Source organism: Mytilus edulis, chromosome 7, assembly GCF_963676685.1.
Source record: "Mytilus edulis chromosome 7, xbMytEdul2.2, whole genome shotgun sequence".
NCBI lineage: Eukaryota > Metazoa > Mollusca > Bivalvia > Mytilida > Mytilidae > Mytilus > Mytilus edulis.
The window spans coordinates 42,548,511-42,562,033 of record NC_092350.1 but is presented as its reverse complement, the minus strand read 5'-3'; the positions used below and the strand labels follow the sequence as shown (position 1 = coordinate 42,562,033).

The window sequence follows — 13,523 nt, the reverse complement described above, 5'->3', positions numbered from 1 at the left end:
CAGCTAGATTTACAATACAATTTATATGATGCTTTTGTGCATCTTCATTATCTATTGACCTCATTTGTACTTTATAGCCCATATTGTCCCTTAACTTCTCAAAAACTGTGCCAGCTTAACTGGTTGACATCAGGGAGTTCAATCTTGCAATATGTGGTCCATAAACCCTTTCTAAATGTATTCATAGTAATACATGACAACCTTAATGCCCTTCTCAAAGTAAGTTAAGAGTAAAAATTTGTCAAAATCAGGTGGGGGTGGCAGTCATTGGAAGGCCACTTTATTGATGGTGTATGTTATCAGTATTTACAATGAACTGCTAAATCTACAGGCCTGGAGCTCAATTTTTGAAGTTTTTTTAGTTAGATTCTGTTGGCCTGTAGATATGATTTTTACAGGCCCAAGAGCTATTTTACAAGCCTGGGCTGCCTGGGCTGTCTGGGCTGCCACTCAGCTTAAAGACTGTGTTATAGGTATTTACTATATTCTTAAATGCCATTCATAGGTATCGGTAAATAGAAAACATGATGTATATGGTCATACTGATTCCTTTATATTAAATAATAAGCATACCTTTGTTGTCTATGAATGAATGAACTAAGAACACATGATTGGAAGAAAGGGAGAGAAAACATCTCATCTGTCATCTTACAGTCATTTATAACCTGGACTGTAGTTACTGGTCCTAAGTTCTGTAACATCAACTGTCCTATAGCATTCCATGTAATAGGTGTGCAAGTAGAAATGGAATGGTCATCTCTGCCTTCTGACCATGACACTAACTGGTCATTTGATTGCTCAGAGTTCGTTGCTGCAGTATTTTGGTGATTAAATGAGGAAAACTGACCCAAAAACCATTTCCAATCTTCCACTGAAATTGGAAGTATCCCTGCAAAGAGGATATGACATAATAAACCTAATAGCTTATTTGGGAATGATTGACACTTTTTTAAAACTATTGACCCTATACTATAATAATTTGTCCTTTTTGGCATTAAAATTCTATGGGAAACTTTGTGATGTCCAGTAATGGTGGAAAAAAGTGAATAGGTGTAAAGCATGTTAAGATGTTTTCATAAGCTGAACTTATCAATGAAATACCAAAAAGTAACAGTATCTCTTAATTTGTCTAAACCTCTCTTCCCAGTATTACATTTTGAGATGTGAAGAGTCCAATTCAAACTATCTTTTATAAGCATGATTTAAATTTTCCCAAAATATTCTTTCTAAAAAGTAATCATACTTATGAATACAAAATACTTTGAATTTATTTATTTTTTGTTAATATCAATCTTTTTGGCTTTAGGATAAGTTGTATTTTTATGGATATTTGATTTCTGGATTTGCCAAAGTCTGAATACAAGCCTGTAGAAAAAATAAGTTTATTGAATTAAGGAATTTGTGGTATACCTATTCCTACAAAATCCATCAAAATTGGTATTTGAAAAATGATGATGAATCCACTGTATCCTATGGAATTGATGTTATAGAATTACTGCACCAGTGTTTTTATCTACCAAGCAGAAATAAACTAATTCGCCTATTACAATCAAATATTCCTCTTTTTTAAAACTTTTTTGGATTTGAGCGTCACTGATGAGTCTTTTGTAGACGAAACGCACGTCTGACGTATATATAAAGTTTAGTCCTGGTATCTATGATGAGTTTATCCTAGATCATTTCTTAATCGTGATGCATCTTCAGTCCCAATGAAAATAAATTTGGACATCTATATTACAAAGATAAATATGTATAAAATTGAACAAACCATTAGGTTGATTATTATCCAGAAGTGTCACATCGTTAAGATACAGTATAAGCATTAGCATCTCCTCCAATCTTTCCTTAGGTTTCAACAAAACTAGCAAACCATTCCAATATCTGAAATTGAATAATACGATTTGACAAATGCTAACAAAATATGTCATTTTACCAGAAAAGAGTGATGATTAATTTAAGCTTTGATATGAAATTGGTAAATACTGCAATAATAAGTATGTGTTCATAATACACGGATTCCCCATCAGCACTATCATTTTCTATGATTAGTGGACCATGAAATTAGAGTAAAAACTCTAATTTGGCATTAAAAGTAGAAAGGTCATATCATAGAACATGTGTACTAAGTTTCAAGTAGATTGGACTTCAACATAAATGGGGTATAATAACTGAGGCATAAAAATAATGTTGCAGATTTATCCTTATATGAATCCATTTTAGGAGTCTAAATAAATTCTGATGTAACTTAAAGGTAAACCAGAATCATAAATGGTAGATAAAATTTATTCTTTAGACATATGATTTTTCACACATTTTGCAAGAGAATACATTGAGTATCTAAATAAATTTTATTTGCATAAAAAACAAACATAATGATCAATCCTGACTTTAATTCGAAATGGGGATTTTCCACCATAACAAATATAAAATCTTCATGGTAGTACATGTACTAAGATGATAACTGATATTATTGTATAGCAATATAATATTTCCAACAGAAAGTAACCAAAAGTTAGCGTGCAATAAATTCTAATATTGCACTAGTGCAATAAATCTTCAAAATTCATGACATCATCAATGACAAAATCTTAGTTTAAACCAATTTTTACTTTCAAATATTATATTGCTATACAATAAAAGGGTTATTGCATGAAAATTGGGGAATATTGTCCCTCGTAGAACATATATTGCACTCGCAAGCTCGTGCAATATAAAATTCTACTCAGGACAATATTCCCCAATATTCATGCAATAACCCTATAATACTTTACATCACATCAATATAATTCCTATTCTGTTATACAATAATCAAACCTTAACAAGCTTATGACTTTTAAAACAACTGCTCTCTTACCCCTCTTTCTTGCATAGGTTCAAATGGTGCTGTATCACATTTTCATTGGTTACTGATATCACATGATCAATTATGTCTTGGTCATTCCATTTCAAACAGTGGCTCCATGGTCTGTCAAAATGAAGAGATAAAGTTTAAATTAATGAAAAAAAATCATAAGGGTCACTGACTGCCAAAGAGTGGGCCTGCTCCAGTCAAGCTTCAGTGATTCCCTAAATAATCAAAAATTTCCAACAAAATAGGAGGGCTTGGCCCTTTGCCACCCCCCCCCCCCCCCAAAAAAAAAAATCTGCCTCTGTTAGATTGTAAAAATTTCATTTCATAACCATTGTCATTGTTAAAAGTGTACCCATCCATGACACTTATTGGTAAATGGCAAAATGCACAGCAAAAAAACATAAAACCAAAAAATTGATCTCATACACTATTTTGTACATGTATTACAATTAAATGCCTAAAATAAATTACAATTACCATTGTTGTAATAACTTGGAATAGAATTATATGGATATTACCTTGGATTACAGTTCTCATCCATAAATTTCTCTTTATGGTTTGTTGTCTGGAGTAATATTTGTAGCCATTTCTTAACAACCATTTCATTTTCATAGAAACTGTGCCTGTTCAAGCAATAAAAATGAAAAACATTTATATTCTATACACGTTTATATAACGTTCATTTTAAATCTTCAAGAGAAAAAAAAATTACTCAAATTAACAAACCTTCAGTATTCCTATGTCCCCCAGATGGTTCTGGGGAAAACAAAATGTTATAACATAAATATATCTTATCTGTTAACGAAATAATATGATTGATTGCATAACATATGTTAGGCGAAGAAACCAAAGGAACATTCAAACAAAATAGACCTGTCAATGCTAAACATGATGTTAAACAAAAATTAAAGACATACACAAGTCATTAAAAGAAATATATTCATTTAATGGTATAAGAGGTACCTGCACGGAAGAATGCAAAATAAAATTGCCATTTCACGATGAACGAACAATTAAAAATATCTTGCACGTTGATCTTTTTACCGATTTCACGAAACATGGTGAATAACGAACCTTTTTCAAGGCTGCATTTGAAATAAAAAGGTCAATAAATGTTGCACGAAAATAACCCTTTACCACCCTCCTATAAGAGGAAATATATCTGGTAGTATAAACTGCTTTGGTAAATGCAGTACTTGAGAAAATCTTAACAGTTAAAAATAGAGCAACTTACACAGGGCTGTCTGTGACCCTTGGTTTCATAAATTTATAGAAATAGGTTTCCACTGGCAGCAAATAAAGGTCACAGAAGAATATGATATCCTGTGGACATACTGTAGCAACATCTACACACACGTCTATAGCTTTTGTTGGATTGAGCTCAAATAACCTGGAAAAAAAACAATATCAACAAGTAAAACTTTGAGCTACTGCTCACTGATTTAACCACGCCAAAATATTTCAGTAAACAGTAAGTTGTTGAGTGATGACTTGGCTATCATGTGTAAAATGATACAAATGTTTAGTAAACAAGAAGTCGTTGAGTGATGAATCTGAAAACGCATCACACGGTATAGCTGACTTATATGAACCCTGAACAAATTTCAGAAATCCTTATATAGTACCGGTATGCGTATTTCCTGAGAAAAATGTGATGAAAATTTTCAACTTGGCTATCATGGGGTATAATAAAATTGAGAATGGAAATGGGGAATGTGTCAAAGAGACAACAACCCGCCCAAATAAAAAACAACAGCAGAGGGTCACCAACAGGTCTTCAATGTAGCGAGAAATTCCCGCACCCGGAGGCGTCCTTCAGCTGGCCCCTAAACAAATATATACTAGTCCAGTGATAATGAACGCCATACTAATTTCCAAATTGTACACAAGAAACTAAAATTAAAATAATACAAGACTAACAAAGGCCAGAGGCTCCTGACTTGGGACAGGCGCAAAAATGCGGTGGGGTTAAACATGTTTGTGAGATCTCAACCCTCCCCCTATACCTCTAACCAATGTAGTAAAGTAAACGCATAACAATACGCACATTAAAATTCAGTTCAAGAGAAATCCGAGTCTGATGTCAGAAGATGTAACCAAAGAAAATAAACAAAATGACAATAATACATAAATAACAACAGACTACTAGCAGTTAACTGACATGCCATATGCCAATGACTTTTTTCTTAAATGAATATGTATAGGATAAAGACATACTTTAACAGCAAGATTATCAAGTGTGCCAGATATTATATATGTCAAGCTGGCATTCAAGCGTATTAAGTCAGTACTATCATGAATTATTAATTCAAAATATTTCTACAAGTAAAACATGATGCAATGGTTGTTGGGTTGTATGAATGAAGTCACATGCATTTCATTGATAATTGATGTGGATGGATTGCAGCACTGCAACATGACGTTATTTTCAAGTCACACATCCTGTCCATGATATATATCTAAATAACTAATTTTGTCCATTCTCTTAATTGTAAATTATTCATACCTAGAAATATATCCTAATGTTTTACTTTGTTGAAATTCTCCCAACCTCAATAAATCTGTCATCGTTGACAATTCTTGTTCCATTCTATTATATGGTACATCTTCTCTGCAACATTCTATTAAACAGACATCAATTTATACATTGAACATTTTTACCAATAAAACATTTATAATAATGTACAATCTCAACATAATGATAATGTTGCCATTGTTGGTAACCTAATAATATTAAATATATCCCATTCTGAAACTTTCAATCATATTGTGTAATCCAGAAGGTATTTTCCTATTTTCTAATCAATGCATTAGACTGTGTTGTCCTGCAATCCCAAGGTTTTCTCATTCTGTAACAAACACATCATATACATGTACATATTAAGCATGTGTTTAAACATTATTTTTATTTTCTTCTAACCTCTTATACACTTCTGCATAACACTCTTCTTAATAATTTCATTTCTAAAGAAAATGCAAAGGCATGATTTTCTCACCAAGACTTGGTCTGTTTAAAACACTAATGTGTCTGAGTCAAGAACAAAGATCTAATTTTTTTTTCCAAATTTGAATTGAAGTAGTAGAAATAATTCAGACCACTCATTAAGATAATTGTGATTTTTACTTACCTCTTAAAGCAGTGACTAGTCCACACCAAATTTGGTATGACTGTTCATCACAGCAGTAAGCTTTGTTCTTTATATTATCAATATCCAGTAAAAAGAAGAAGCTTTGAACAAATGTCTGTAAATTTAAACATTCTGTCTTTAAATGTTTACCATGGAAACAAATTGTGTGACACTGATGACAATAATTACACGGATGATGTTTTGTGTCTTTGACTGGTTTACTGCTACTGTTGTCCTTGACTACAGCGTCATCTATTGATAACGTTTTACTGTGGTGACATTTTTCTATCCCATTTTCAATAACTAAAGTTGTTTCATCATTTTTATCAGATTCCACAGAATGAGAATCTGGTATACTGTCAGAAAGGCTTGCTATACTTTTATCAGAGCTGTTAGATACTGGACCAGAGAGACTATCCAAGTCTTCAAAGGAATCGTCCTCTTTTGATACTGCTTCTGACTTTTCATGAGCATCAATACTATCCTTATCTGACAAACTACTACATTCTAGTTTACTTTGTTCATTCAAGTTGGTGTTAGTTTTTTCATTAGTCCCTTCCAGACATGTTTTTGAGGAAGAGTCATTTAACTTTTTTGAACCCTCCATCTCATTAATATCACCTAGTGGTTCATTACTGATACATTTTATAGAACCAATTTCTTCCTTTTCAAGATAACCAAAACCTGGTGCTGTTTCAGTTTTAGAGTGTTTGGAATCCTGCTTCATTTCACCACTGTCACTAAACCCAGAATCTCTCTGGTGGAGAATATAAATGCTAGATTTTTCTACATTAAGCATTTCATTACACTTATCACAGATTTCAATTTCATTCAAATCTTTCAAATTAGGGATGGTAAAATTTGATACGTCACCATGGCAACCACAACCAAAACACATCTCTGTTAACTCTGCCACGTTCTGTTGAAAATCTCTTTCCATTAAAAATGGGTCATTGACATAACAGATATGACCAAAGTCTAAATTATCTTCCTCAATCAAATGGTCTAAATGATGGAAAGTTTTACTTTTGATTGATTGGCTTGATCCTGTAGAAATTGCATCAGCACTTTTGACCTTCAAATGACCTTCAGTTAATTTAGAATTACCAATTCCAGAATTATTGATATTTTCTTCTGCACTTTGTTCTAAAATATGTGGTTGGTCAGCTATTTGACTACTTTCATTTTTTTCTTTGGTACACGTGTGATATTTTCTCATTCTTTCAACATAAATGAATGTGTGTAACTGATAAAGTGATTGGTTGAGATGTTTTATCCAATCAGAGAGAGTCTTTTGTAACTCTACAGGATTAAGTAGAATGTTGACATCTTGCAATAGTTTTCTGGTTTCCTCTGTACTTTTCTGTAAATTAGAGAGATCTATAGGACCTTTGACAACTGGCGCTAACTCCACCAAATCTTTCTGTACTTTGTCGGCTGAGATTATGATTCCGTCCATACTATCCAAAGACTATAAGAAACAGTATATGAATTTTAATTTGTCAAAAATGAGATGTGTTTTCTTTCACTAAATCAAATAAATACTTTAACAACTTTAAAAATATACATGTACACTAAAGGTAATTGGTTGATAAAAAAAAACATTTAACACATCTAATATCTGTGGTGTAGTTTTTCTTGATCACAGCTATTTTTCAAAATTGTATATAGGTAATGTAATCCAGAACACCTGAGATCCCTCCCCCCCCCACCCCCCCCCCCTCATACATTTTTTGTAAGGGTTCATGTTGCCCATTCTTTGGTTTTATTGGTTTTAACTGTTGTTTGTCTATTGATTGTTTTTTAGTTTTGCCATGGCATTGTCATTTTTTTTACTAACGAGTTTGAATGTCCCTTTAATATATTTTCCTTCTCTTTGACAATATTTTTCAATTAAATACTGATTTGATAATAAGAGCAACAAAAATGACATAGGAATGTAAACATAGTAAAACTATTTGTCTGCAAATATTCATACTTTCACACAGAAGATAACAGAAGAATCTTTGACACAGAAGACAACATAAGAAACTTTGACACAGAAGATAACATAAGAAACTTTCACACAGAAGATAACATAAGAAACTTTTACACAGAAGATAACATAAGAAACATTCACACAAAAGATAACATAAGAAACATTCAAACAGAAGATATTATAAGAAACATTCAAACAGAAGATATTATAAGAAACATTTACACAGAAGATAACATAAGAAACATTTACACAGAAGATATTTGTAACTTAAGAAACATTCACACAAAAGATGACATAAGAAACTTTTACACAGAAGATAACATAAGAAACTTTTACACAGGAGATATTTGTAACTTAAGAAACATTCACACAAAAGATGACATAAGAAACTTTCACACAGAAGATAACATAAGAAACTTTTACACAGGAGATATTTGTAACTTAAGAAACATTCACACAAAAGATGTCATAAGAAACTTTCACACAGAAGATAACATAAGAAACTTTTACACAGGAGATAACATAAGAAACTTTCACACAGAAGATAACCCAAGAAACATTCACACAGAAGATATCATAAGAAACATTTACACAGAAGATATTTGTAACTTAAGAAACTTTCACACAGAAGATAATATAAGAAATTTTCACACAGAAGATAACATAAGAAACTTCCACACAAGATAACTTAAGAAACTTTCACACAGAAGTTAACATAAGAAACATTCACATAGAAGATAACATAAGAAACATTCACACAGAAGTTAACATAAGAAACATTCACATAGAAGATAACATAAGAAACATTCACACAGAAGATAACATTAAAAAAAAAAAAATCACACAGAAGATAACATAAGACACTTTCAAACAGAAGACCATAAAATTGGGTACAAAATCTAATTTGGCATTACAATTAGAAAGATCATACCATAGGGAACTTGTGTACTAAGTTTCAAGTTGATTGGACTTCAACTTTATCAAAAACTACCTTGACCAAAAACTTTAACCTGAAACTCCCACTTTCATTTTCTATGTTCAGTGGACCGTAAAATTGGGGTCAAAAATCTAATTTGGTTTTAAAATTAGAAAGATCATATCATAAGCAACAAGTATACTAAGTTTCAAGTTGATAAGACCTCAGCTTCATCATAAACTACCTTGACAAAAAACTTTAACCTGAAGCGGAACGAACGGACGGACAGGCAGATGGACTGACAGACAGACGGACGAACAAACGAACAGGCGGACCCACAGACCAGAAAACATAATGCCCCTCTACTATCGTAGGTGGGGCATAAAAAACATTCACAAAGAAGATAACATAAGAAACATGCACACAGAAAATAACATAAGAAACTTTCACACAGAAGATATTTGTAACTTAAGAAACTTTCACACAGAAGTTAACATAAGAAACTCTCACACAGAAGATAACATAAGAAACTTAATGCAGCAGATAACCTAAGAAACTTTCACATAGAAGATAACATAAGAAATTTTCACGCAGAAGATAACCTAAGAAACTTTCACACAGAAGATAACATCAGAATATTTACCACAGTATCTGGTGTACCTCTTCCTTCTCTACCTGGTGATCTTGGAAGCTTCTTTGATTTCATTGCCTGCAGAATCTTGTTCTTCTTTGTAGTTAGCATTGATTGTACACTATTGAAAATAAACATACATAAAATGCATATGATGATAAAAAAAAAATATGTATATAGAAACACCTTATGGTTCAGTGTGAACCAAGGCTCCCTGTTGAAGCTGTTCTTTGACCTATAGTCGCCGTCAGCTGAAATTCGTAGCGGTTATCGGTAAAAATAATCTAAACTATTAATCGCGTTCACTCGAGATATAGTTTTTCACATTCCATTCATAAATCGCAAAAAGAAAAACCACTACTGACCTACCTTTTAAGTGATCACACTGTAATAATCCTGACCTTCACATTTTCCAGAATATTTTCCATTGTAATTCGGCCATCTTCGTTTCAATGAGGATCATTTGTTTACATATGACATTCGTCACTGTACGCAGTTTCCTGAAATGTTCCTTTCATTGATGTGATAAGGTTTCCCGCACTTTATGCAAATTTTATGAAATTGAACTCCACGGAAACACTTCCGGTCAAAACAATGGCTGATTCCACCATTCAAAATCGTCTATGAAAAAGTGAAGGTCAGGATTATTACAGTGCGATCACTTAAAAGGTAGGTCAGTAGTGGTTTTTCTTTTTGCAATTTATGAATGGAATGTGAAAAACTATATCTCGAGTGAACGCGATTGATAGTTTAGATTATTTTTACTGATAACCGCTACGAATTTCAGCTGACGGCGACTATATAATGGTTTACTTTTACAAATTGTGACTTGGATGGAGAGTTGTCTCATTGGCGCTCATACCAGATCTTCTTATATTTATCCATACTCTAAAAACTAAAATAAATTATGAATGCTTATTATTTATTGATCTGATATTGCAAAAAATTTAAAGGGGAAATTATTTAATTTTGTCAAAAGTATTCTATTCCATTGATAATTGACGTTTAAATGCCATTTAGCTGTTTGTGTTTATTGGTTAGTTAAACATATTTATTTATAGTGGATTGGGAAACAAGTTTTGCAACTTATATTAATCCCTTTCCACTTTGCGGGTGCGAGTGCTGCCTTGTAACGGCATTAGCCTCTCTTTTTCGAAATCTACAAGGGTGTCTTTAACGTGCAAGAGATATGGCTCTCTCTTAACACGGGTCAGCCATTTATCGTCCCCTTCCGATGGACTATCATCGTTTCCTCAAGACCATACTCGCAGATGGTGTCAAGGGAGAGCCGAAAATTGAGTTCCTGAAATTTTCATCCCAAACGGGAATCGAACCAGGAACCTTTGTGTTAGTAGTCCGATGCACTAACCACTACACCACGACTCTCTTGGTTGATGTTTCATTGTTATATATATCCAGTTCATTTTATTCACCTTTATTCCTCTTTATAATATATCCCTATTGACTACTTCATTAGAAGTTTTTTCAAGTTTTTACCTGTCTAGTTTGTTAATTATTGACTTTTTCCTGGGCCCACCAAACATATCACTGTTAGAACTTTCCCAAGATTGAGGCAGAGAACTTGATGGAGAAGAGTTACTACTTCCTTCTCCAAGACTTTTATTGTCAAGGTCACCATGACTGACCTCTACAGGGTGAGATAAACATTCTTCAGTAAGAGGCTCTTCTATGGACTGTCTATGCTGTAGCTCTGTAAGTAAATGGTAAAAAATAATAATCAATCATTGCCAGTTTGAATATCTGTGTCTGCATTCTGAGAAGAATGTTTATGGTGAGAAGGACATATGTTATCATAGGTTTCATAAATCATCATTTTGACAACTTAAGGTGGTACCTAACACTACAGGGAGATAACTCTGTAAAGTCAGCTAAACGTTTTAATCACGTTGCGTTGTAAAGGGAATATTAAGATTCTCAATGATCAAAATCTGTGTTTGTCAAATTGCTATATAACCAGTGTAATTTTTCAGACAAAACAGTTGGTTCAAAATTTTTGAAATTTTTATGTTTTTGTTGAAGGGTCAAAGTAAATACATTGTCAAAATTTTATGAAAATTAAACGAGCCAAATTAATTTTAGTGAAAGTGTTGGGTACCACCTTAATTAATAAAAAAAATATGAAATGTATAATATAATTACATTCAATCATTCTAAATAATGACAAAATTAACATCTTAGTTTATGAAAAGATGGTGTAAACTTTTCAAACCTTGAAAGTGAGGGATTATCTTTTAGGAATTATTTAAAATAAAGAAGAAAAAAACCCAGGACTTAAAATCAAAACCCAATCTCTCATGAGTCTGGTCCTCAGAGGAAGATATGATCAAAAAGATTTTGAACGCAGAAAGGAAAAGTTTGCTTTCATTTTGCAATATGAACTTAAATTTGAACATTGAAGTGTATTGAGCAATAGAACTCATTCAGGCAATAGTTTAAACTATTTATTTTTGTCAACAATTTGTAGTTGGAACAATTTTTTTGAACTGATGATTTCATTCACACATCTATCTTGTTAATCATATTTTGCTGTTTTCTTAAAACAGTAAGTATGAAAAAGGTAAATAAAATCATTCATAATATAAATAATGCTTTTCAGTAGCTAATAGCATTGTGATCACTTGCTATCTTCATCATGATAATGTAAATCACCTTACTTTTTTCTACACTTCTTGAAATTGATCCCATACTTTTACTTCTTCTCACTGGAATAAAATTACCGGTAAATATTTGAAAAGCTAAAACCAGGAAAGCAGGTTATACATATATATATTACTCTTGCAGAGTAAAATCTAATAGTCTAGATTTTATCAGAAGTATATTGACAAGCGTTCATGCTGGTTTACAAAAAACTTTGGTTGCGCATATATATAAAATTAGTAATCATATGATGTGAAAATCATATCATAAAGATACGAACAGGCAATTTTTTTAGTTCATAGTAGTGTATGGTTTGAGACAGTTGATTATGGAGCCAACCACCTCAAGCACTCCAGGCAAGCACCCTACCACAAGACAACAATGGAGGGTGTACATATAACATGCATTGTCTCTACAGCATAGCCATTTCAAAGCAATTATACAATAAAAATGTCTGATATCATAAAAAGATATAAAGCAGCCACTTTCAGTATAAAAAATATGAATGTTCATTCAAATTGAGTCCAAAATGAGTTTATTAATTTAAGATGTCATGGAGCATAACACTACTGAAAAGAAACTCGATTGTTCTTATAAGGGCAAAGCTCCACTGAACAGTGTATGCAATATAATCCAAGCTAATCCAATATAATTCATGTTAATCCAATATAATTCATGCTAATCCAATATTATTTATGCTAATCCAATATTATTTATGCTAATCCAATATTATTTATGCTAATTAAATATTATTATGATCATGCTAATTATGCTAACCATGCTTTGAATAGTTTGAGTTAAATGTTTATCTTACTTCCTTTCTGAGGTATAGTTTGCCCCTCTTCTTCCAGTGTATTAACCGATCCCTTTCTTGGTTTTTTCTTCCTCTGTCTAGATGGTTGTCTAGATACTACAAGTGGAGTGGCATCATTCACATCAATGGCTAGGACTGATTTTGAATCTGAAGAAATAGGTACAGTATATATTATTAATTTAACATAAGGTCTAGATGATGCACTGTGATCAACTAATTGTTTGTAGTTTCAATAATGAACATTGCTTCAGAGTTCTCATGAAATAAGATGATTTTTCACAAATTTTTTGTCTGAAATTTTCACAAATTCTTTGTCTGAAAAATTCATAGTAAAACGCTAAATGGAAATACTTTTTGAAGTTCTCTGTTTTCATTTGTCAAATGCTTTTGCACTGGCCTGTACTTTTGTCAAATATTTATATTTTTAACTTATGAATGATTATAATTGGTAATTAATAAAAAAAAAAAAAAAAAAAAAAAAATCAAATTACTAGCATAATTATTTGTCAACAGAAATAAATTAGTATACCGGTACTTCCTGATGTTA

General features: G+C 32.1%; 1 protein-coding gene across 2 annotated transcripts in view; it reads right to left on the bottom strand.

The window, feature by feature from the left end:
* The window catches only part of LOC139481515 (uncharacterized), a 34,551-nt gene that overhangs the window by 5,918 nt on the left and 15,110 nt on the right, over nucleotides 1-13,523 (bottom strand). The window contains exons 12-22 of one of the 2 annotated variants that reach the window (XM_071264899.1): nucleotides 12,977-13,123; nucleotides 12,180-12,227; nucleotides 11,002-11,215; nucleotides 9,517-9,625; nucleotides 5,980-7,450; nucleotides 5,358-5,472; nucleotides 4,086-4,241; nucleotides 3,370-3,474; nucleotides 2,855-2,965; nucleotides 1,769-1,881; nucleotides 574-889 (exon numbers count right to left, since the gene is read on the bottom strand). In XM_071264899.1, the coding sequence (XP_071121000.1) occupies nucleotides 574-889; nucleotides 1,769-1,881; nucleotides 2,855-2,965; nucleotides 3,370-3,474; nucleotides 4,086-4,241; nucleotides 5,358-5,472; nucleotides 5,980-7,450; nucleotides 9,517-9,625; nucleotides 11,002-11,215; nucleotides 12,180-12,227; nucleotides 12,977-13,123 (2,905 nt within the window). The remainder of the gene's footprint in view (nucleotides 1-573; nucleotides 890-1,768; nucleotides 1,882-2,854; nucleotides 2,966-3,369; nucleotides 3,475-4,085; nucleotides 4,242-5,357; nucleotides 5,473-5,979; nucleotides 7,451-9,516; nucleotides 9,626-11,001; nucleotides 11,216-12,179; nucleotides 12,228-12,976; nucleotides 13,124-13,523) is intronic. The other variant, XM_071264900.1, reaches the window with a different exon arrangement.